Genomic DNA, 26,528 nt, shown 5'->3' on the forward strand with positions numbered 1-26,528 from the left:
TGCCCCATTCTTCTTCATATAGTCCAGGTTCTCAGAGTATTTGCTCAGCATACAGACTGAATAAATACAGTGAAAGGATACAACCCTGACGCACACCTTTCCTGATTTTAAACCACCCAGTATCCCCTTGCTCTGTTCGAATGACTGCTTCTTTGTCTAAGTACAGGTTCCTCATAAGCACGATTAAGTGTTCTGGAATTCTCATTCTTTGCAACGTTATCCATAATTTGTTATTAAGTAAAATCAGGTAAATGTTAACAGTGATTATCTAGGAGATCATTTCTTTATACTTTACTGTATATTCCAAATTTTTTGCTAATAACAAAGATGATTTTTATAAACAATTTTGAAATCAACCAGCACCGCTGTAACATGTATGACATCACTGTTGTTGTTAGGTACCATCGAGTAGGTTCTCACTCATAGCAACCCTATGTACAACAGAACGAAACACTACCTGGTCCTGCACCATACTCACAACAGTTGCTGTGTTTGAGCCCATTGTTATAGCTACCGTGTCAATCCATCTTATCGAGGGTCTTCCTCTTTTTTGCTGACCCTCTACTTTACCAAGCATGATGTCCTTCTCCAGGGATTTATCCCTCCCAATAACATGTCCAAAGTATGTGAGACGAAGTCTCACCATCCTCACTTTAAAGGAGCATTATGGCTATAGTTCTCCCAAGACAGATTTGTTTTTATCATACCATTATTTTTTATCATACTAGAATTTTGAACTCCAGTGTGTGTTTTACACTTACAGCACATGTCAATTCAGAACAGTCACACCTCAAATGCTCAAGAACCACATGTGGCTGGTGACTCCCATATAGGATAAATACAGTTTATAAGCTACCAATATTTCTAATGTTAATGACCACCAATTACTAGTATAATACAGTAATCAATAGCTACCAATTATGTAGTGCTTACTATCTGCCAAGCATAATACGAGGTGCTTTGCAGGCATTATTTCATCAAGTAGATGAGAAACTGAAACTCAGAGAGGTAAAGTGACATGACCAAGGTCACTCAACTTGTAAAGAACTCAACTAGATAGAAATACAGGTTTTCCCCCCAGCTTTAGTTACTAAGCTCTTACCTACTATCCTATTGTGTGTTTCTGTTCATAAAACAATCAAATCTTGGTTATGATTGACTAAATGGAATGACCCAATAGAATATGCATTAAGATGCACATGGAATGTTTACCAAGATGGACTTTTTTATTTTGGCCACAAAACAAATCAAAATAAATTTGGAAGGATTTAAATCATACAAAGTATATTCTCTGACAGCAATAGGATTAAATTTGAAGAAAAAAAATAACATCAGAAAGCTATCTGGGAAACCCATAAATAGTTGAAAACTGAAAGCAGACTTCTAAATAACGCATGGATCAAAGAAGAAATCAAAAGGGAAATTTAAAAGTATTATAAACTAAATGTAAATTAAAATACAACATAGCAAAATTTGTGGGATGCAGGTAAAGCAGTACTTAAAGGGAAATTTATAGCACCAAAATGATTATATAGAAAATATAAAAGGTCTCAAACCTTAGGTTAATAAGAAACTATCAAGATCATCTAATCTAATGATGAAGTTTGAAACCTTTTATAGCACCCTCTCAAGTGGTTGTGTATCTCTGTTTACACACCCCATATGAGAGAGCCCTTCCTTATAGAAACAGCCTACTCCATCTTTGAATGCTATGGACATTGTTTTCCTTTACAAAACAAGGCATGTGTTTGTTACCTTTGAGCCAGATGTTGAATACACAACTTTGTTTGCTTCATCTATGTGAAGGTTCCAGAACTGAGGCTCAGTGGGATCTTTTGAGCCTCCATCCCAAATGATGAATTTCTCCTGGCCAGAGAGTAAGTTCCACAAGCGCAGTGTGTGGTCCTTGGAGGCAGAGATGGCAAGCGTCCCTTTGGCAAACACTTTCACACACCTCACTTCTCCTACAGCAGATTGGGTAGGGGAGATTATATTAGCTGGGAAGATTTTGACCTTCTGACTACCAGTATTCCTGTCAGCTTGCAAATACCCTTGTTTACTAAAGAAAAGCTGAATGGATTCAAACATATCCAATTAAAAATAATGCGTTGTAGCAAAACTAAATTAAGAGTGCTTTGGTTGGGATTAAATCAATTGTCTCAGATGTTGAATCTATAAGAAACAGAGATAATCGAAACTTATAAAAGTCCAGCATCCTGGGAGTGTTTAAAATCAACAAACACATGAAAAACAAGGTAAAATTTTAGACAAAAATGGGAGAGGGTTAGAATATTTTCATCACCACGAAAAGCAGTCATGCCTATCCCCCTCCCAAACCCTAGACAACCACTAATCTACTTTCCATCTCTATGGATTTACCTGTTTTGGACATTTCATTTAAAAGGAATGTTATGAATTGAATTGTGTCCCTCAAAAATATATGTTGTAAATCCTAACCCCTATACATGTGGAGGGGCCCTGGTGGCACAGTAATTAAGAGTTCAGCTGCTAACCAAAAGATTGGCAGTTCAAATCCACCTGCCACTCCTTGGAAACCCTATGGGGCAGTTCTACTCCATCCTATGGGGTCTCTATGAGTCAGAATCGACTCAAGGACAGTGAGTTATACCTGTGGATGTAATCCCATTTGGGAATAGCATTTTCTTTGTTATGTGAATGAGGCCATATCAGCATAAGGTGTGTCTTAAACCTAATCCCTTTTGAGATATTAAAAAGAACAGATTAGGCATAAAAACAAGCAAATAGGGAAAAGATAGATACCACTTCCTTGGGAAGAATGTTATAGAAGCTGAGACAAGAATTTTCCCCAGAGTGGACAGACAGAGCCTTCACCTCAGGCTGATGCCCTGAATTGGAACTTTTAGCCTCCTAAACTATGAGAAAATAAATTTCAGTTTGTTAGAGCCACCCATTTGTGGTATTTTTGCTACAGTAGCACTAGCAAACTAAGACATGGAATCGCATGATATGTGGCCTTTTGTGACTGGCTTCTTGCATTTGATATAGTTTTTAATGCATATTAGTTCATACCTTCTCTACTACAAACCCTCCACCGGCTTCTTGTTATTTTAGAATACTGCAAACTTCTGTACGCTGGCCTGCTAGGTTCCTGACTGCCTTGCCAGCCTCATCCCTATCCACTCCCCGCTTCACTCCGAGTTCCAGTCACATGGCCTCCTTACTGTTCTTTAGACACGCCAACCTCACTGTCCTCTCAGGGCCTTTGCACTTGACTGTTTCCTGCGTCTGGAAGGCTCTCCCCTCTCCCCTGCCCTTTGCAAGCTTCATGCTTCACATCTTTTGTGTCTCAGCTGAAATGTCCTCTGTTCAGAGAAAGACCTTCCACAACAGCCCTGTTATGGATTGAATCGTATCCCCCCAAAATATGTTGTGGAATCCTAACCCCTATACCTGTGGAGGTAATCCCACTTGGGAATAGGGTTTTCCTTGTTATATTAACGAGGCTGTATCAGTGTAGGGCACGTCTTCAACCAATCACTTTGAGATATAAGAGCAGATTAAGTATAGAGAAACAAGCAAACAAGCACAAATGGGTGAAAGATAGATGTCAGGTGGAGATCTCCAAGGAAAGCCTCCAAGAACGCTAGAGAAACTGAGACAAGGATTTTCCTCCAGAGCCGACAGACAGAGAGCCTTCTTCTGGTGCCAGTGCCCTGGTTTCAGACCTCTATCCTCCTGAACAGAGAGGAAATAAGTTTGTTAAAGCCACTGACTTGTGGTAGCACTAGGTAAACAAGACAAGCCCCAAGTTGGTTATTACGGTTATTGTTGCTCACAACCTCATTTTCCTCATTACACGTACCACCGTTTGTAACTACATTTTTGTCTGTCTCGCCTTCCCAAATACATGACTCTAACTCAGGACCAGGACTAGGGTATGGCGAGTGAGGCGCTTACCTCGGGTGCAAAATTTAAGGGGTGCGAAATTACTGATTTTTCCTTTTGCCTCAAGCTTCCTTTTGGGTCATCATGGCTCTGTGACTGATCTGCTTTTATTTATAAGGTTGATCTTTTGTTCATCATGGAGTTTTTGCATTAATTTCAATTTTTAAAATATTATTTACCTTGATGACTGAGTTTGTTTTTGGCACCCTTTAAATTTTGCACCCAATGCAAATGCTTCACTCTCCTCACCTTAGTTCTGATCTTGGTGTGTCTCTGTTGAGTGCCTAGAACAGGCTTCGTACACAGTTGCTGTTAGCTGCCGTTGAGTTGATCCCCAACGCATGTTGACTCCATGCACAATGGAACGAAACACTGTCTGGTCCTGCGTCATCTCTATGATTGGTTCCAGATTCGACTGTTGTGATCCACAGGGTTTTCATGAGCTGATTTCTAGAAGGTGATCGCCAGGCCTTCCTAGTTCATCTCTGTCCGGAAGCACCACTGAAAACTATTCAGCATCATAGCAACATGCAAGCACCTACTGTGCATGAGGTACACTGGCTGGGAATTGAACCTGGGTCTCCTGCACAGTAGGCACTCAATAATTGATTAAATGAATGAACCATATCTATGATGGGACTCTGCAGAAATGAAAACCTTACTTAGGATCTGAGGGATTGTGGTTGACTAATAGCAAAAACAACCACAATTCTTTATCCTCTCTGAGCCCACTCCCTTTGCAATGTGACTCTGAAGTTCCTCTTATCAAGAGGTGTACCCTATTTCCCTATTCACTGATTCTGGACTGTCCATGTGACCTCCTTTGGCCAATAAAATGTGATAGGGTGCCCATTCTGAGACTAGGCCTTAAGAAGCTATGACAATAGCTTTATGGATGAAAATTGGCATAAAGCCGATTTCTAGATGTCAGAGATCAATTATATCTCCATGTTCCCACTTTATCCATCATTTCTGACACAAGCCTCCCATATAGTACTCTCTCTCTCTCTGTCCCTGGCCACCTGGGGCTAGGTCAGATCTTACAAGTTAATAGGACACCGTCTTCGCATTCATTAGTTTAGTGGACTGACTCACAGAACTCACTGAAGATAGTATACTTAGAAAAATCGGTTTTATTATAGTTGTTGCTAGATGCCATTGAGTCAATTGAGACTCATGGCGACCCCACGTGTGCATAGCAGAACTGCTCCATAGGGTTTCAAAGGCTGTGACCTTTTGGAAGCAGATCACCAGGACTATCTTCCGAGATGCCTCTGGAGGGGTTCGAACCGCCAACCTTTTGGCTAGTATTGAGTGCTTAACCATTTACCTAGGGTAAAAGGACATAAATCAGAGTCATCATACAGAGGAGATACATGGGTGAGGTCTGGGAATACTCCCAGTATGGAGCTTGCTGTGTTTCAAAGAGGGTACACCATCCTCACTTCACCAGTGAGGAAGCTCTCTGAGCCTCTGTGTTCTGGGCTTTTATCTGCCAGTCCTGCATGATAGGCTAAATCATATCTCCTGAGGCTAGCTGATATTAGTCTCCCAAGTGAAACTTTTCTGGTCTGTCCAGCCCCTAATCACCAGCACAAATCCTAAGGTGTGACCTGGAAGTCCCAGACCAAGACACCCCAGTTACACCAACGGTTATTTCTCTGGAGCCAAGGACAAAGGCCACTTTACTTAACATAAAACTAGGTCCTTTACCCCACAGAAGCCTTGGCATTTCTGCTCACTGTTTTGAAGCCCAGCCTCATCTCTGCTCAGGCGAGCCTGCTGGGGGATAAGAGACTATGTGGAGTGGAATTTTCTCAATCAAAATCATCTTCAATCAGCCAGATCCCAGATGTCCTACCAACTAACTGTAGATGCATAAGCAAGCCCAGATGAGACCAGAAGAACCACCCAACTGAGCATAGCCTGAATTGCCAACCCACAGAAGATGAATTTTAAAAATGGCTGTTTTGGGGTATTTTGTTATGCAGCTATAGCTAACTGATGCAGGAACAAAAGGCCAAGGTTTCAATACAGTGAAGTGAATCAGTGGTGGAGAGGTCTAGAGAACACTAGGAAGAAGTGGATCATAAGCTCTCCTTCCCGAGCCTCACCTGTGTGCCCAGTTAGGATGTGGATCACCTGATGCTCTTTCATGTCCCACACAGCCACAGTGCCATCCTGGGTGCCAACCACCAGCAGCAGCTCTTCCAGGCTCCACGCCATAGCAGTGATGCCTGCAGTCACACAGAAAACAGTGAAACTATGAGCTCTTATGTCTGAGTTCTCAACCATGGCGTCCTTTAATGAGCACTCACTTCATAGATAAGGAAACTGAGGCACAAACAGTCACACAGCTAGGAAGTGGCACAGCCAGGATTTTGAAGCCAGGGCTGTTGGATGCCAAAATCAGATGGTCAGTTGTGATGTTTTTATTGCTTTTATATAGTGCTATGGATTCACCTGTGTCCCCCTGTGAATATGACCCTGTTTGGAAAGAGGGTTTTTCTTTTGTTATGTTAATGAAGTCATACCAGAGCAGGGTGGGTTCTAAACCTAATCACTTCTGAGTAGTGTCTTATAAAACGAGCAGAATAAACACAGAAACACACACAGGGGAAAGACAGATGCCAAGGAATGTCAATAAACAGAGGGGAGAGGGAGGGAGAAAGGGAGGGGGGAAGGAACAAATGTATGGTGGATGGATGGGTGGAGAGATGGAATGATGGATGGAAAGAAAGGTAAGAGGATGGATAGATAGAAGCATGGAAAAGGGAAGGAAGGAAGGATGGATGGATGACTAATGGAAGGATGGATGAAAGGACAAAAGGAAGGAAGTGTGAATGGATGGATGGAGAAAGGGAGGGATAGATGGATGGATGGATGGATGGTGAATGAGTGGGTAGATGGATAGACAGAAGGATGAATGATGATGGAAGGATGAATGCAAAGATGGGTGGAAGGATTGATGGGTGGATAGAAGCATGGAAAGAAGGAAGGAAGGAAGGGTGGGTGGGTGGATGGATGGATGGCGGGTGGGTGGATGGAAGGAAGGATGGATGGATAGATGTATGGGTGGGTAGATGGATGGAAAGATAAGTGGATGGGTGGGTAGATAGATGGAAGGATTGATGGAAGACAAATGGATGGAGGGAACTAAACCCTCTTCTCTCTCTGACATTCTGTTGTTCTGGGGGAGTCTACAGTTCCATCAGCCTCTCAGGGGCCAGTCAGGAATCAACCTCTGGCTCCCAGAGCATACTAGTATAAGTCTGTCAATTGCAGCAACTATCTGTAAAATGGGTTCTTGGCGTCTCTGAGATGCAGTTGGTGTCCCTGTGGCCTGGGCTCATTAGCAGTATTTACACCTGTAATCTACATCCCTCGGGAGTCAGGAAGAGCTAAGTCAGCATGAAACAGCAAGGGCTTGCCCTGATGACACCCCTGAGGCTGCTGACTGGCAGAGGGTCCCCAAGAGAGTAGCCTGAAACACTCGCCCTCAGCTGCTCCGGGCAAGCAGGGGCCTGGCGGGGTATTTGCAATGCTGGGAAGACTCACCTTTGTGGCAACCGGTGAGGGTTGCCCGGAGGGGCCCGCCAGGGGGCTGGAGGAACCCTGTGAGAGGCACCAACACTGGGTAGGGACACACCCAGAACCAGCTCTGCACCTGTTGACACAGTTGCCCCACCAGTGCTGGGTGTGTGGTGGTGAAGAAATGGAGCCTGGCCAGGAGTTCTGTGTAGAGGACACTTCTCTCTGGAACAAAAGGGTGTAGGTTAAGGGGGGGACACCGATGGCTGGGTTTAGCAACCCTGCAGTGGCTGCAGAAGAGAAGAGAAGATGCAGAACCTCAGGTATAGCTCCTGTGTTCTCTCCAGCCTCATTCTCTGCCCTCGCCAGGCTGTTTCCTGCTGTCTTAGTCTCCTAGTGCTGCTGTAACACAAATACCACAAGTAGGGGGCTTTAAAGAACAGAAATTTATTTTCTCACAGTTTAGAAGGCTAGAAGTTTGAATGCAGGGTATTGACTCTAGGGGAAGGCTGCTGTGCAATGAATCACTTTTATATGGTCTTTCTAGCATGGTCTTGTAACTCCCACAAAATGGTCCGATGGGACTATGCAAATAAGGTGTGTGGAACCCATGCGTGGATTGGACAGTCTGCTAATGCAAATTAAGGTACATGGAAACTTTGCAGGGATGGGACTATGCAAATAAGGTACATGGAATCCTTGTAGGGGATTGGTCAGTTTTGCCATCCCCCTAAGCTTAAAAAGAGCCAATCCCAGATGTTGAGAGGGGAGGAGTCACACTACTGTCAAAAACAAGTGCCAGGAGTGGAGCATATCCTCTGGACCCAGGGTTCCTGCACTGAGAACGTCCTAGACCCAGAAGACAGAGCCGTAACACTGGAGACTATGTGAGACAGTGAGCAGTGGTGGCAAGCAGGGCAGAGTCCAGCCTCAGAAAAACGGTGGCAGCAGAACCAGGATACTGGCATGAGATGGTACAGTAGGCTTCCTGGCCCATGGAGTGAGCCAGCTACAGTGGGCTTGCTGACCCACTGAGTGAGAGAGAGCTGAGCGCCTTCAGGCAGGAGGCTTGCTGGCAGAGCAGGGTGCCTCTGGGCACTTATCAGTGGAGCTAAAGAGTTGTAACATTTGCCCGAGCAGGGAAGAAGCTAGGACCAAACAGGGCCCGGTGGCAGAATCCAGACCTGAGCAGGGCTCAGCAGCAGAGGCCTGCCTGCAGGCATGGCAGAGAAGGAGACTTCCTGATTGAAGAGCTGTATCCTGTGTTGTTCCTGTTGCTTCCAAGTGAATCCTGAACTGTAACCTGCTACTTCCCTAATACACTCCATAATCGCAAGTATGATGTGTGAGCTCTGTGTGGCCATTGTAACAAATTATCGAACCCAGCAGAGAAGTAGAGAGTGCTGTGGGAGGGACAGCTGGTGTCAGAATTGGTAAAAAGTTTGGAGAGTGGAGGTATGTCTGACCTCCACTTCACAGGGATCAGCCTTGGGCTGATGCTAATCTTGGTTCTCCTCCCCCCTCATGAAATTAGAGGACTTCAGATACTACCCTTTTACAAAGCCTCTCTCTCTCTGTTGGCTTTGGGGGAAGATCTCTTTCAGTTACTGTAGCCCCAGCATTCCTTGGTTCCTTGGTGATCTCCACATGGCAACTATCTTCCCCTGTTTGTGCTTGCTTGTCTCTGTGCCCAGTCTGTTCTTTTTATATCTCAAAAGTGATTGGCTTAAGACACACCCTACACCGATCTTGCTTCATTAACATAACAAAGAAAACCCCATTCCCAAATGAGATTACATCAACAAACACATATTTACAACACATATTTTTGGGGGACACAATGCAATTGATAACTGCCTTTGGGCCTTTGCACATGCTGTTACATCTGCCTGGACTGCTTCCCTGCACTCCCCCTTTCTCATGCCTATCATCTCCTCATTCCCCTCTTAGCTCAAAGATCACCTCCACAAAAGAGCATTCTCTAACCCAACCCTCTAATGCCCCCCATCCCCAAGCTCACTCCTGATCAAGTCATAATGTGACGTTTCTTGGTGTGTTTGAAGTCCCTGGGTGGTATAAACGATGAACGTGCTCAGCCGGTAACCAAAAGTTTGGAGGTTCAAGTCCACCAGAGGCTCCTTGGAATACAGGACTGCCAATCTACTTCTGAAACATCAGCTATTGAAAATCCTATGGAGCGCAGTTCTACTCTGACACACATAGGGCCGCCATGAGTTGGAGTCTACACTACCAGGGCACTTCAGTGGCTGTCAACTTTCCCCATTACATTAGACCTTTACCTTTCAGAGAACAGTATCTGTGAGATAAATAATGATCTTTTCCCCAGCACTTGTCACTTACAGGGGGAATCGGTTTCCTGTGGCTGCTGTAACAAAACTACCTTGGTAGCTGGAAACAAGAAAACTTCATTGTCTCACAGTTCTGTGGGCCAGAAATCTGGAATCAAGGTGTTGGCAGGGCTGTGCTCCCTCCAAAGACTCTAGGGGAGAATTATTTCTTTCCCTTCCAGCTTCTAGGAGCTCCAGGCACTCCGGGCTGTGCCTGCATCACTCCAATCTCTGCCTCTGTTGTCACATGGCCTTCTCCCCTGTGTGTCTCCGTGTCTTCTCTTCTGTCTCAAAATTCCCTCTGCCTCTCTCATAAGGATACATGTGATTAAATTTAGGGCCCACATGGATACTCCAGGATAGCTCCTCCTCACAGAATTCTGAACTTAATCACAGCTTTTGCCATAAAAGGTAATATTTTCAGGTTCTGGGGATTGTTGCTAACTGCCTTCGAGTTGGTTCTGATCCATAGCAGCCTTATATAAAACAGAATAAAACCTTGCCCGGTCCTGTGTCATCCTCACAATAGGTGGCATACTTGAGTCCAGTCATTGCAGACATTGTGCTTTTCCATCTCACTTAGGGTCTCCCTCGCCCTTGCTGGCCCTCTCCTTCACCAAACGCAATATCCTCCTCCAGTGATTGGTCGCTCCTGATGATGTGTACAAAGCAAGTGAGTAAGAAAATGTTCTGTTGCGATCCGTAAGACTTTCACTGGGTGATTTTTGGAATTTGATTATCAAGTCTTTCTTTCTAGTTTGTCTTAGTCTGGAAGCTCTGCTGAAACCTGTCCACTATGGGTGACCCTGCTGGTATTTGAAATTGTCTTACTTATCTAGTGCTGCTATAAATAAATAAATACCACAAGTGGGTAGCTTTAACAAATAGAGATTTACTTTCTCACAGTTAGGAGGGTAGAAGTCCGTACGAATTCAGGGTGCCAGCTCTAGGGGAAGGCTTTCTCTCTCTGTCAGTTCTGGAGGAAGTTCCCTGTCTCTTTGAGAACTTCTGCTCCCGGGCGATCTTCAGGTGGCTTGGCATCTCACTTCCTCCATCTCTGCCTGCTCACTTGCTTGTAAAATCCCTTTTATATCTCAAAAGAGATTGACTTAAGATACACCCTACATTAATACTGTCTCATTAATGTAACGAAGAAAACCATTCCCAAATGGGATTATAATCACAGGCATAGAGGTTAGGATTTACAACACATATTTTGGGGGGGACACAATTCATCCATAACACAGTGGCATAGCTTCCAGCATCACAGCAACACCCAATCTACCACAGGATGACAAACGGACAGACTGGTGGTGATCCGAGGATTAGGAAGTGAATATATCTTCGGAGGGCCATTTTTTTTCTGCCTGCCACAAAGATGAACCATTATTATACCCCAAGTTTATTAAGGGGCAAACAGAGGCACAAAGAGGTTAAGCAATTTACATGTCACACAGACAGTTAGAAGCAAGAATCTGACCCAAAAAGTTTTATTCCAAAGCCGAGCAAGGAAGATGAGGTGCTGAAGTAGACTGTGCATTCTCTTTGTTGGGGCTTCCTAACTGTGGGGTCTGGCTTGGTTTGCTGGTGCATGAAAGGGGGCAGGACCAGGGGCAAGGACTCTACTCACCAAGGGCACAAAGTATAAGGTGGTCCCAACAAACTTAATCACCAAAATAAATACTATTTTAATGCAATGTGTTTTTTTAAAATCAAAATTAGCGTAAAAACATCCATAATGAACAAAATATCAACCTATTGAAGCAAACCAGAATCAGTAATGGTGTCATGCCAAGCCTAATTGGAGCCTGAGGGAAAGGGAAAACATTGAGAATACTGATCACATCTTTCCCTAAAATGCTCATCTTTTACGTTTGTCTATCTGTTTACTTATGTATCGAAGGTCCCTGGGTGGTGCAAACAGTCTGTGTTTCAAACCCACTCACTGGTGCCTTGGAGGAAAGGCCTGGAAATTTGCTTCTGTAAAGATTATAGTCAAGAAAACCCTATCAAGCATTTCTACTTTATAACACATGGGGTCACCGTGAGTCAAAATTGACTCTATGGCAATGAGGTTTTATTTATTTCGGAGTGCTCTGGAATGGTCGCAGCACATGGTGGCCCATCTCTGGTGGTGACATCTGTTCCTACACCTTCTCTCTGTGCTGGGGGATGGGGGAACACAGGTTGTAAATCCAGGGGCTCTGCTAAGAAGAACAGGCAGTAATTTGGGCTTTTAAATCTTCCCATGACTGAGGAGTCGTGCCCAAAGCCGTTTTGGGGGGAAATTTTTCTCGGTGAGGTTTATGACCCCTGGTGAGCACCTCTCACGTGAGTTTTTCTAGTTGCCTTCAATCCCCGACTGTTCCTCTCTCTGTTCCTGTCTCCCCCTCTTGAGGGCTGGGAGGGGCGTTGATCATCCTTGGGGCTTCATTGGGCCTGACGCTGCAGCTGGAACAATAATCAGGGTTGCATGCATGCATGAGAAAGGTGTTACTGATCTTTGACTTGGGTAGCATCCCAGACATGCTTTAGTCCAACTTCAGTTTCGTAGATGACATAAACTGAGAGGCCCAGGGCAGAAGTGGCTTCTCCCAGACCATTCACATAAACTTTATTGATGCTACCATGTGATAGTAACAGGGTCCTCACCACAGCTGGGCGTTGCATTAATTGATTTGTATAGCCCTCCCAACAGCCCCAGGTGGAAGGGTCTATCTGTGTCCCCATTTTGCAGATGGGAAAACTGAGGATGGGAGTGTTTAAAGAACTTGCAAGGCCATACTGCTGGTAAATGGCAGAGGCAGGATTCGAACGGAGATGTGGAGCTCAAAACCCATGCTCTGGGCAAGGACTCAACACTGTATAGGTGGCAGGGGTAGAAATTTGGCAGAGAGTGAGTGAACACTGCCCTTACCCTCCCAGAGCTTAGAGTTCAGTGGGGCAGACAGATGATGCTAAAGGAAACCAATAGAAATAACAATAAAGAACTAATATGAACCGAAGCACAGGGCAGTGGTAGAAAATGCAGGGGTAGGAGGGGCAGGTGCCTGCTTCAGGGGAGGCTGGGCAAGGCTTCTCCCAGGAGGTATATTTGGCTGAGCACAGAAGGGGCCACAGAAGGGCTGGGGGAGGCAAGACCCAGTCCCAGGGCCCAATGACAGTAAGTGTTATAGCCAGGTCTGTGTGCATGAGCTTGAAAATTTCCCTCTCCAAAGGTCTGGGGCAGCAGGAGCAAAAGGAGCATCTTCCAGGGGAGTGGGTCAAGCAGGGCCCTCTAGGTTGCAGTACTGGATGAGTCTTAACCCAAAGTGAAGTGGGGGGCTATCTAGAAGATTTAGCAGCTAGCAACTCAGTGGGATTTGGGCTTTGGAAATATTTCCCTGGCTGGTGAGTGGACAATGACCTAGGGGATGAGAAGAAGGTGGACAGATACCAGAGGAGGCTTCTGAAATGGTCCAGGCCAGAGGAGGCCCGGTAGGTCCAGGCTGGTAGCTGTGGGGATGGAGAGATACAAATGGGTTCAAGGATCCCTTCGCAGAGCCAGGACTAGAAGCTGATACTTGGAATCAGAGGCCACTCCACTTCCCACCCATGAAGAAGAACTTTGGATAAAGTGACTTAAGCATCTGTTATGGATTAAATTGTGTCTCCCAAAAATATGTGTTGGAGTCCTGACCCCTATATCTGTGGATATAACTCAATTTGGAAATAAGGTTTTCTTTGAGGCTGTACCCGTGTAAGATATGTCCTAAATCCAATCACTTCTGAGTGATATAAAGAGTAGATAGACACAGAGAAAAAGCAAGAACAAATGGAGGGAAAGATATATGCCACATGGAGATTGTGAAGGGACCAAGGAATGTCAGGAAGAATGCTCAGACAAGGATTTTAGCCCAGAGTGGATGGAGAGAGAGCCTTACCCTAGAGCCAGCTCCCTGAATTCTGACTTCTAGTCTCCTGAACTGTGAGAGAATAAATTTCTATTTGTTAAAGCCACCCAGTTATGGTACTTCTGTCACAGCAGCACTAAGAAGCTAAGACAGCGTCTTTATGAAAAACCTCCAATCAAAACCAGCTGGGAATTGTATGATAAAAATGGCCCTGGGCAGAGCATCAACTGAGAGTAAGGGAAATTCTTCAAGGTCTAGATCAGGGGGCTGCAAACTCTGGCCCTGGGCCAAATCCAGCCCATGCCTCCACCTGAGAGCTAAGAATGGATTTTAAAGATGAATATTTGCAATCAACTGGATGACAGAAACACCAACTTGGAATCCCAATTAAGCAAAAAATGAAAAAGAATTCCGATCTGCTCATTAACAGAATAATTATTATTATATTATTAATATATATCTATTGATGTTATATGTCAATACATCTTCTCAATGATTATTACTGTATTTTAAATTTTGTCAATAATATTGTTGTTAGCTGCCGTTGAGTCAGCCCCCAACTCATGGCAACCCCATGTAAAAGAGAATGAAATGCTTCCCGGTTGTGCACCATCCCCACGATCAGTTGTGCAGCTGACTGTTGTGATCCATAGAGTTTTCACTGGCTGCTTTTTGGAAGAAGATCACCAGGTCTTTCTTCCTACTCTATCTTAGTTTGGAAGCTCTGCTGAAACTTGTTCAGTGTCACAGCAACACGCAAGCCTCCACTGACAGATGGGTGGTGGCTGCATATGAGGTGCATTGGGGGGGGAATCGAACCAGAGTCTCCCACATGGAAGGCGAGAATTCTACCACTAAACCCCCACTGTCCCCTTCTGCTCATTAGCAGACCTGTATTATAAAACAGTTGTCCTCAGTGATTATTATTATATTTTGAATTTTGCCAATAAAAAATGTATTGTTGTTACGTATGTACCACAAAAAAAAAAAAAAAAGTTGCTGTTGAGCTGATTCCGACTTTTGGTGACCCCATGTGTGTCAGAGTAGAACTGTGCTCCATAGGGTTTTCGATGGCTGAGTTTTCAGAAGTAGATCGCCAGGGCTTTCTTCCGAGGCACATCTAGATAGACTCAAACCGCCAGCCTTTTGGTTAGCAGTTGAGGGCATTCACCATTTACATCACTCAGGGTCTCTGTTGTTTATATAATTACCTACATAATATTGATTTTGCCTAAAACATTTCCTGCCTTGTGCTTTACAGGAAAAGAGGGCTGAGCCCAGGACAAAGAGCAGGCACTGCTTTGGGGCTTTCCCTCCACAGCTTGCCCCAGTGCAAGGCAAACCTCCTAAGTCCGGGAGAAAACCCACAGATTTAGACAGGAAAAGGCATGGGTTAGTGGAAACCCGGCCACACTCAGTGAGCAGAGCAGGCTTCTAGAAGTACCACAGAGTCGCCCCCCGGGTGCAGGCAGCTACACTCACCTAGGCCTTGGAGCTCCACAGCAGGGCGGGCAAGCTGCAGGGCCTCGTAGACCAGGCCAACCTCGGGGGAATCCAAGTGCGGGGCGCACAGGTCAAAGTCATCCAGGAGGGCCTCAAGGCCCCCGGACATGGCCCGGCAGGAGATCCAGCTCATGCTGCCTATGGGACAAGAAGGAGGAGCTGGATGCACCTGCCGCCCTAGTCACTCTGGGCTTATGCTCCCTGCAATCTGGGGGCAGGGGTCACCTCCAAATTCTCCCAGGGGGCTCTCAGCCTCAGCCCTGCTGACACTCAGGGCCAGGTCATTCTCTGGGATGGGGCTGTCCTGTGCACTGTAGGGTGCTGAGCAGCATTCCTGGCTTCCACCCGCCCAATGCCAGTAGCACACCCCAGTTTTGACAACCAAAAATGTCTCCAGACATTGCCAAGTGTCTTCTGGGGGCAAATTACCCCTGCTTGAAAACTGCTCCGATAGATAGATAGATAGACAGACAGACATATAGACAGACAGACAAATAGATAGATCAATAGATAGTTGATTGATAGAAGATTAGATAGATTGATCGATAGATTGATCAACAGATAGTTGGTTGATAGATAGAAGATGATAGATAGATGATAGAGAGATAGAAGATAGATAGATGGATGGATTGACAGATCGATAGACAGACAGGGTCTTTTATGCTAAAACAGGGTTTTTCCACCTCAGCACTACTGACATTTGGTTCCAGAACATTCTCTGGGGTGGGGCCGTCCTATGCATTGTGGGACGTTGAGCTGCATCTCTAATCTCCACCCACTCGATGCCAGTAGATCCTCTTCCCCAGTCATGACAACCTAAACTTCCCCCAGACATCATCAATGTCCCCGGAGGACCAGGACCACCCCGGTGAGAACCGCTGCCTTACGAGGAGCCGGGGTCCCCTATTCACCCTTGGCCCCCCAGGGGGAAGAGAAATGCAGCAGGTCGAGGAGGGTCTTACCTAGCACATCCTGCTTCAGCTCCTCGATGCGGCCCGCGTGGAGCAGGTGGAAGGGCAGCTCCTTCAGCTTCCGCAGGTTTGCAACGGTGTCTGAGAACCAGAGGGGCTGAGGGGCCACCTGGGGCGGGGGAGAAGGGGAGCTGGCCACCAGGTGCTAGGACACATGCTCCTCCACTCATCTGCAAACATGGGCCAGGTTGGGCACCAAGCGGTGGGGACATCATGCCAGACAGAGGCACCCCCCACTTCCCCTCAGTAACAGGCTGGGGCAAAGGGTGGGGCTTGGGGCCAGGGGAGCTGGAGTGAGGGCAGCATTTCCCAGGGAATAGAAAAGGTTTCCTGAAACAGGTGCATTGGAGCTGGGCCTCAGAGGATAAGTAGGAGTCTGCCTGGTGGTATGTGTTGGAAACCAGTAGCAGTCCAGAGCAAGAGAATAGCACCAGCTAGGGCCTGGAGGGGCAAGAAGCAGGATCCTCATTTTGGGAGAACTGAATTATAAGGCAGGGTGGAGGGTCGTGGTGGGGAATGAGACTAGGTAGTTTGTGGGTGGCAAATCATGAAGGTCACTGAATACTAGGCCGGGGAGGTTGAACTTGATACTGAGGGCACTGGGGAGCTACGGAAGGTGTTAGAGAAGGAGAGGCATGATCAGATTTGCATGTCAGAAGCATCCCTTGCGAGGGTGGCCTGGAGTGAGAAGGCGGTCCAGAGGCTGGGAGATCAGGAAGAGACTCAGACCAGGTTCCATAGGGAGAGGATGAAGCTGAGGGTGCAGTGCCCCTGGACACATGGAAGGGGGGCTGGGTAGTTTGTGAGTTATTGGAGAGGAGAAGGGCAGCCCCCAGAAAGAATGTGGCCTGGCCCTGCCTCCGGCCTCCCAGTCAGGTGGGGGAAACAAACAAAAAAAATATCTACAAGAAAAGACTTAGGAATCTTTAAACTTTAAACCAAAACTATCGCTTGAACGCATCTTTAAACTAAACAATAGTTTAGCTTAATTAGTAAAGAATGTCTGCCTTGAGCATTGTGCTGTTTTAAAGAATTATCTATATGGGATCAAATTGACAACAGCAGCTTGAAAGGTTAGATGAGAAGCTCAGTGGGCAGTGAGTTTATGTTAATGGTGGTGGAATGATTTGGAAAAGGATAGTGAGAATGGTTACACAATTTGAAGAATGTGATCAGTGTCACTGAATTGTACACGCAGAAATTTTTGAGATCGTGTATGTTTTGTTACGTATATTTTCACCACAAGAAGTGTAAGTTCCTAGTTGTGATGGTTGCACTAAAACCAAACAAACTAAACCCGTTGCCATGGAGTCGATTCCAACTCATAGCGACCCTACAGGACAGAGGAGAACTGCCTTACAGGGTTTCCAAGGAGCAGCTCATGGATTAGAACTGTCAACCTTTTGGTTAGCAGCCCAGCTCTTAACCATTGCACCACCAGGGCTGCACTACAGTTATGTAAAATGTTAACATGAGGGGAAGCTAGAGGAAAGGTCCACAGGAACTCTCCCTACTCAATTTGCAACTCTTCTGCAAATCTAAAATTATTTCAAAATAAAAAGTTATTAAAAACTTGTAAGTATACTATGCCATGAGACTAGGAGAACTGGATGGTGCCCAGCTACCATCACTGAACATTTTGAACAAAGCTTCTATAGAAGAATCCTGATCAAAAGGGAGGAAAATGCAGAACAGAATATCAAATCTCAATGGAATCCAAACTTTCTGGAGCCAATTAAGCTGGATGAGCCTCTGAAACTATTGCTCTAAGATGATCTTTAAACCATAAACATCAAACCAAAACTATCCCCTGAAGTCTTCTTTGAGCTAAACAATAGTTTAGCTTAACTGGTAAAGAATGTCTGCCCTGAGCATTGTGCTCTTTTATGGGATCAAATTGACAACAGCAACTCGAAAGGTTAGACAGGAAGCTTAGGGGTCAGTGAGTTTACACTGATGGTGGTGGAAAAATTTGGAAAAGGACTGCAAGAATGGTTGCACAATGTAATGTAATTGAAGAATGTAATCAATGTTACTGAACTGTAAATGTAGAAATTGTTGAATTTGTATGTCTTTGCTGTGTATATTTTCACCAAAATATAAATAAATTAAATTTTAAGAATGTGTCAGCATATCAGAAATATATGTCATGTTTGTGTGATTAATCAAATGAATATTGATTTAAATTGCTAAGTTAAAAAGATGCATAAGGTCTGCCTCAGAGTGAAAGGAGCATAGAGAAAAGAACAATTAATTCAGAAGGGAGGAAATCTCAGAGGTCTTCCAGAAGGAAGAGGTGTTTGAGCTGAGCCTTGAGTATTTGAGAGGGAAAAAGGAGGTGGCCACCCAGACCTAGAGCTCCTGGGCTCATGAGAAAAAAGGCTAGATGGAAATGTGTAGAATGATGAGGAGGTGGAGGAGGATGAGAAGGATTGGGGGATCATCACCCGGTGAGGAGGAGAGGTCTTCTTGAATGGGGAATTTGAGTGATTTTTATTTTATTCTTTGATCTTTGTGTGTGTTCCACAATAATCGTATACTAGGAGTCCCTGAGTAGTGCAAACAGTTAAGCGCTCAACTACCAACCAAAAGGTTGGTGGTTTGAAATCATCCAGGGGCACCTTGGAAGAAAGGCCTGGCGATCTGCTTCTAAAAGGTTGCAGCCTTGAAAACCCTATGGAACACAGTTCTACTCTGCACACATAGGGTTGCCAAGAGTCAGAACTGACTCTACAGCTTTGGGTTTGTTTTTTGTTTTTTACTCTTGTAACTCGAAGCATTCTTTTTTAAGGGTGTGATGCATTTGGGGGAATTCGGGTTGGAAATCAGATTGTACCACGGAATTCACAGAGGAAGATGCCAAATGAGCAACAAGTGATGGGGGGGAACTGTTTGGCCTCATGAGGAATCAGAGCTTAGCTAATTAAAACTCCAAGATGCCAGGGTGTTAGGGTTGTTCTAATATGTTCCTGGAGTTCCTGGTGGTGCAAATGGTTAATGCACTCAGCTGCTAACTGAAAGGTTGGCAGTTTGAGTCCACCCAGAGGCACCTCTGAAGAAAGGCCTGACAATCCACTTCCAGAAAATCAGCCATTGAAAACCCTATGGAGTGCAGTTCTACTCTGACGCATATGGGGTCACCATGAGTTGGAGTCAACTCAAAGGCAAATGGTTTTAATATATTTTCAAACATTGTGACTTATCATCCCATCTGGAAAGTTGGAGGAGGGGTTGGGTCCTTTTCACCTGCTACTCGCCATCCTCCAAATTATATTAAGGGGCTTAGGGGGGTCATGGAGGGGCTGAGGGGACATCTTGCCCTCACAGAAGGAGAGGGAAGAGGCTGGCCACACGAGGTGACTTTCGCCTTTGCCACCACAGAGAGCTAGGGTGGGTGGGCGAGGCTGGTGCTGCATGCGGGAGCCCCAGTCCTGGCCCCTCACCTTGCGGTCCAGGTTCAGCGGCTTCCCCAGGATAGGCAGGGTGATGAGCTTCTTGGTGCCCTGGCTCCAGGCCCCTGAGAAGAAGTCGGCCAGGATGCTGTGCCGCTTGACTCTCTCGGACCCAGACAGGTAGCGCTCACGGACCACCTCAGCCAGCTGTCTGTGGAGAGGGGACACAGACAGATGGGGAAAGTTCAGAGGCAGCCACTGGCCTTCCTGCTTCCCCAAACACTGGTGCACTCTAAGTCACCTTTAGGAGGCTGGCAGCATCTGTACTACTTGTTTCGTTTTTTAATTGTTGTAAAGATGTATATAACACAACATTTGCCAATTCAACATTTTTCGGGTATACGATTTAGTGATATCAATTACATTAATCATGTTGTATAACCACCATCCATAATTGTTGCCAAATTTCTCATCACCATAAACAGAAGCTCATTGCTTCCTAAACAATGACTCCCCTTTCCCCCTCCCTCAGTCCCTGGTAACCACTAATAAACTTTGGTCTCTATGTGTTTGCCTATTCTTATTATTTCACGTAACTGAGATCATACAATATTTGTCCTTTTGACTTATTTCACTGAGAATAATGTTTTCAAGATTTATCCATGTTGTAGCAGGGATCAGGACTTCATTTCTCTTCATGGCTGTGTAATATTCCATTGTATGTAGGTACCACAATCTGTTTATTCATTCATCTGTTGATGGACATTCCGGTGGTTTCCACATTTTGGCCATTGTGAATAGAGCTACAGTGAACATTGGTGTGTACCACTTGTTACTTAACATCTACTTTTAAATCAGTCAACCTTTTTTCTTCTTAAATTTACTTTGAAAATGAACTTTTGGGTTCCTCCATAAGTTAAACATAGAGTTATCATTAAAAACAAAAACAACCTTTGCTGTCAAGTTGATTCCAACTCATAGCAACCCTATACGACAGAATAGAACTATCTTATAGGGTTTCCAAGGAGCAGTTGGTGGATCCGAACTGCCGATCTTTTGGTTAGCTGCCAAGCTCTTAACCACCGTGCCACGAGGGCTCCAGAATTACCATATGACCTAGCAATTCCACTCCTATGTGTACACCTACTCCTTATTTATCGATATGGTTAGGTTCCAAAGACTAGGTTATTATGCAGAAATCAGCGTTATGCAAACATGGAGGATGACTACATCAAATTACAAAATATTACGTGGGACACATGTTCCTCTGGACCTGAGAGATGGAAAATGTAGGTGGGTGCTATATGTCCCGGTCATGAAAGCATTACTGCAAGACGTACATTGTTAATGCACAAAATAGTCAGATAGTAGATTTTTTACTATTGCCATAAATGTGAAAGGTCAGATAACAAGATAGTTGATAAGTGAGGAGTAGGTGTATACCCAAGAGAATTGAAAACAGGTGTTGAAACAAAAACTTGTACACTAATTGCCATAGCAGCATTGTTCACAACAGCCAAAAGGTAGAAAGAACCCAAGTGTCCATCAACGCCTGAGTGGATAAACACAATGTAGTTCATCTATACAATGGAATATTACTCAGCCATAAAAGGAATGAAGCTCTGATACATGCTCCAACATGGATAAACCCTGAAAACATCATGTTGAATGAACGATGCCAGACACAAAAGACCACATCTTGTATGATTCCACTTATATGAAATATCTAGAATAGGTAAATCCATTGTTGTTGTTGTTGTTAGGTGCCGTCCAGTTGGGTCCGACTCATAGCGACCCTACAAACAACAGAACAAAACACTGCCTAGTCCTGCGCCATCCTCAGAATTGTTGCTATGTGTGAGCCCATTGTTGCAACCACTGTGTCAATCAATCTCATTGAGGGTCTTCCTCGTTTTCGCTGATGCTCTACTTTACCAAACATGATGTCCTTCTCCAGGGACTGATCTCTTCTGACAACAGGTCCAAAGCATGTAAGATGTAGTCTCGCCATCCTTGCTTCTAAGGAGCATTCTGGTTGTACTTCTTCCAAGACAGACCTGTTTGTTCTTTTGGCAGTCCATGGTATATTCAATAGTCCTCGTCAACACCACAATTCAGAGCCGTCGATTCTTCTTCAGTCTTCCTTATTAATTGTCCAGCTTTCGCATGCATATAAGGCGATTGAAAAAACCACGGCTGGGGTCAGGTGCACGTTAGTCTTCAAGGTGACGTCTTTGCTTTTCAACACTTTAAAGAGGTCTTTTGCAGCAGATTTGCCCAATGCAATGAGCCTTTTGATTTCTTGACTGCTGCTCCATGGGTGTTGATTGTGGATCCAAGTGAAATGAAATCCTTGACAACTTCAATCTTTTCTCCATTTATCATGATGTTGCATATTGGTCCAGTTGTGAGGATTTCTGTTTCTTTTTATGTTGAGGTGTAATCCATACTGAAGGCTGTGGTCTTGACCTTCATCAGTAAGTGCTTCAAGTCCTCTTCACTTTCAGCCAAGTATGGTTGTGTCATCTGCATGATGCAGGTTGTTAATGAGTCTTCCTCCAATCCTGATGCCTCATTCTTCTTCATATAGTCCAGGTAAATCCATAGAGACAGAAAATAGATCAGTGGTTGCCTAGGGCACGGAGGACTGCAGCCCTTGTTAAGAGCTACGGCTGCTAACCACAAGGACAGCAGTTCGAATCCACCAGCCACTCCTTGGAAACCCTAAGGGGCAGTTCTACTCTTTCCTATAGGGTCTCTATGAGTCAGAATCGACTCAACTGCAACAGGTTAATTTTTTTTTTTTTTGGTTAGGGCATGGAGGAGGGAGGAATCAGGAATGATTGCTAATGGGCATGGGGTTTCCTTTAGGGTGATGAGAATGTTCCAGAATTAGATAGAGGTGGTTGCTGCAGAACCTTGTGAATGAATTAAATGCCACTGAATTGTGTACTTTGAATTGTCAATTATATGTTATGTGAATTTCATCTCAATTAAAAAAAAAGAGTTACTTGTGCTAGAGTTGGTGATGTGGAGACCCTGCAACGCCATGCTAAGTCCCGCGGACTGGTTTCCCTGGGAAAGAGGAGCTCTGGGGGGTGGAACAGGAAGGACCCCAGTTAGTGGGTCTTCTCTCTCGGGCTCCCCCAGACCAGTGTCCTTCAGCACTGGGCCTACCTGTAGGTGAGGGTCAGGAGCGTACAGCCATCCATGGGCCGCCGAGCCAAGCAGGTGCCCAGATCTCGCCGGAGCCTCACCCACAGCAGGGGCGGGAAGCGGAGCAGCTCCTTGCTGGGCGGCGTCCAGTCCATGTACACGGCCTGCAGGACCTCATCGTCCAAGGACAGGACATCCTTCAGCTCTGGTTCTGAGAGTCCATGCCTGTGGGGGGTAGACAGCACATTTGAACACACGGAGTCATGTGTCCTCTGCACATGGAGGATGCAGAAGCTGAGGGAGAGACCTGGCTAGCCACTCTGCATCCTTAAATAAATTTATGGTACTTTAAGAAGGAAACTTCAGAATGTCCATGGGTGGCACAAATGGTTGGCTCTTAGCAACTAACAAAAAGGTTGGCAGTTCTAACCCACCTGGCATGCCATGGAAGAAAGGCCTGGCAATCTGCTTTCATAATAATTATGGTCGGGAAAAAAAGGAAAGGGAAACTTTGAGTTCTTTAGTAAGTTAACATAGAATGTCCTCATTGCTGTCAGTTGCCTTCAAGTTGGTTCTGACTCATGGCAACACCATGTGTGTCAGAGTAGAACTGCCCCATAGGTTTTCAGTGGCTGATTTTTCGGAAGCAAATCACCAGGTCTGTCTTCCGAGGCACCTCTGGGTGGATTTGAACCACTAACCTTTCAGTTAGTAGTCAAGCGCTTAGCCATTTGTACCACCCAGGGACTCCAAGAACTACCATATGACCTAGCAATTCTGCTCCTGGATATATACCAAAAAGAACTGAAAGCAGGGACTCAGAAACTTCTACACCAATGTTCATAGCAGTATTATTCATAACAGCCAAAAGGTGGCAACAACCCAAGTGTCCATCAAGAAGCTGAGAGAGGAAGAGATGTAGCCAGTTGCTTGATGTCCATCACACCTGGGAATCAGCATTTGGACAATGCCCAGGTCCAGCAGGCACCAATTCCTGGTTACAATGGTACCAGTCAAGTAAAACCTTCCCAGATCTTTTCTTCAGCACACACACCTGCAGGATGGTGAACCATCCCCTCCCAGCCTCATCGGGAGGGATAGGGGCTACATAGGGAGGGAGGGAGGAGGTGACTCAAGGAAAATAAGGTAGAAACTCACCGTGCTGACCCATCCCAGCCCACTATGTGTTTCCTGGCCTGAGAAAGGGCTGAGGTAGAGAAAGTGAATGTCTTTCAGTAGAACGAGTAGCTTAGTTTCCTAGAGCTGCTGTAACAAAGATACCACAAGTAGGTGGCTTAAAGAACAGAAATTTATTATCTCACAGTTCTGGAGGCTAAAAGTCCAAATCAGGGTCTCTGCCATGTTGATTCCTTCCTTGTTAGCAGTCCCAGGCATTCCTGGATTCCTTGGAGTGTAGATGATCCTTACATGGTGTCTGTCTTCCCCATGTGTGCCTGTCTCTGTGTCTAATCTGTTATTTTTTAATAACTCAGAAGTGATTAGGTTTAGGATCCACCCTACACTGATATGGCTCCATTCACATAAGAAAGAAAACTCTATTCCCAAACAGGATCAGATACACATAGGGGTTAGGGACACAATTCAGTCCATAACAATGAGTGACTGAAGTTTGGATGTTGGACTGCAGTGAACTTTCTAATACCTATGAGTATTAAACAGGAAAATATAGAATTTGCCTGAGATTTTATCAGCGATGGAGAACAGTTAGATGGAGGTCATTTCAGAGCAGGGGAAAGAGTAAGGCTGTTTACAATTTGCCCCTCATGTAGCCCAACTCTTTCAATAAAGTGTCAGCACATTTCCTTAACAAGTGTTTGTGGAGTGTCGTCTCTGTATGAGACATTGTGCTGACACTTGGGGACAGAGAAACCTATCTTCTAGTGTGAAAAGTCAGGCAGGACACATCGGGAACAAAACACAAAAAGGTCTGGTTGTGCCACATGCTAGGAAGAAAACAGATGATGTGAAATAGAGGGGTGAGGTGAGGACCAGGGAGAGAGAAAGATTGCTCTTAGAGCAAGCGGACTTCTCAGAGAAGGTGCCGTTTGAGCTGGGATCTGACAGGAGGGAACTTGATGGCATCTAACAACATTTCTTTAGTGAGTGTTAGTAGGGTTCTGTTCCTGGCAAAAAAACTAGTCACAAGAGCCCCTCACTGATCACCACCATCTTGAATGATATTTGGTAGTAGACAAAGGGCAGAAATGGCACAGACCAAAGAAGAAAAAACTGCTTCCAAACTGAGAAGAGGAGAAATGACATTGTCCAGCATGTCTAATGACCTGCTTGAGCATTTTCATATGGCCTGTTACAGTAAAGGCAAAACTATTTTGCTTGGTGCCTCTCCTAATTGGCCTCCATCAGGCTCTCCTGGAGGATGAAGCTTGGCTGCTCCCCGGTCTGATTAACGCACTCTGCGATGCTGCTCATTATTTGATTAACCATGCACACCTGGCATCTTCGAGCGATCGCTTCTGATGGTCACGGCCCAGGTTTATCGGATTTTAGAGCCCTGAGATGCTCACCAACCCAGCACCGGTATGTAAACATTCCTTTCTTTGACTCTGTGTTGTTGCTGTTGTAAGCTGCCGTTGAGTTGGCCCCAACTCATGGCGACCCCAGGCACGATGGAACAAAATGCTGCGTGGTCCTGCGCCATCCCCATGATCAATTGTGGATTGGATCATTGTGACCCATAGGGTTTTCACTGGCTGATATTTGGAAGTCAGTTGCCAGGCCTTTCTTCCAAGTCCATCTTAGTCTGGAATCTCTGCTGAAACCTGTTTAGCATCACAGCAACATGCAAGCCTCCACTGACAGGTGGGTGGTGGCTGCACATGAGGTGCATTGGCTGGGAATCGAACTCAGGTCTCCTACATGGATGGTGAGAGTTCTACCCCTGAACTCTATAAACACTTTGAAATTGTCTTTTGCTTTTTGTGTTTGCTGGTTCCCGTACACAAGCCTGCAGTTAAACTGATTCTTCATATAACTTTGCTTTAAAAAGATTTTCTGGGATCTCTCTGCATATTGCTTATTAATTAATCAGTTGCCAAGTCAATTTCTAGTTATGTCAACCCCATGTGTGCAAAATAGAAATGCGATCCATAGAATTTTCATGGCTGTGACCTTTCAGAAGCAGATTGCCAGGCCTTTCTTCCAAGGAGCCTCTGAGGGCATTTGAACCGTCAACCTCTCAGTAGCCACCACTTAACCGTTTGCACCACCCAGGGACTCTTGTTTATTAAACACAAAGGGGAAACTTGCAACTTTACAGGTGAAAAGTCACCTGTGCCCCAAGAAGGGCAGAGCATCACTCAGGTTTAACTTGATTCTAATAACAAGGAAGCACCAGCCCAGCCCAGACAGAGGGACACTCTGCGGTTTCGCCACCCCACTGTGGTCCCTGGACCGGCAGCATCAGCATCAGCAGGGACTTGGGTGACATACAGGATCTCAGGTGCTATCCAGATCTCAAATCAGAATCTGCATCTAAATAAGACCTGGGATGTGTATACTCATTAGGAATTGAATTGGGTCTTCCCAAAATATGTGTTGAATTCCTGGCTCTTATGTCTGTGGATATGATCCTGTATGGAAATAGGATTTTCTTTTGTTATATTAAGGATGTCATATTAGTGTAGGGTGGGTCCTAAACCTAATCACTTCTGAGTTATAAAAATACCAGAATAGACACAGACACAAACATACAGCGGAAGACAGAAACCAAGGAACTCCAAGGAATGCCAAGGACCACTGTCAGACACCAGCAACTAAGAGACCCAT

General features: G+C 45.1%; 1 protein-coding gene across 1 annotated transcript in view; it reads right to left on the minus strand.

Annotated features, from left to right (window-relative positions):
• NWD1 (NACHT and WD repeat domain containing 1) overlaps positions 1 to 26,528 on the minus strand; it is a 95,437-nt gene that overhangs the window by 43,053 nt on the left and 25,856 nt on the right. The window contains 7 exon segments of the mRNA XM_004384514.1: positions 1,756 to 1,964; positions 6,042 to 6,164; positions 7,486 to 7,683; positions 15,182 to 15,340; positions 16,165 to 16,282; positions 19,617 to 19,776; positions 22,743 to 22,946. Of these exon segments, the coding sequence (XP_004384571.1) occupies positions 1,756 to 1,964; positions 6,042 to 6,164; positions 7,486 to 7,683; positions 15,182 to 15,340; positions 16,165 to 16,282; positions 19,617 to 19,776; positions 22,743 to 22,946 (1,171 nt within the window).

This window comes from Trichechus manatus, unplaced genomic scaffold (assembly GCF_000243295.1).
Source record: "Trichechus manatus latirostris isolate Lorelei unplaced genomic scaffold, TriManLat1.0 scaffold00122, whole genome shotgun sequence".
NCBI lineage: Eukaryota > Metazoa > Chordata > Mammalia > Sirenia > Trichechidae > Trichechus > Trichechus manatus.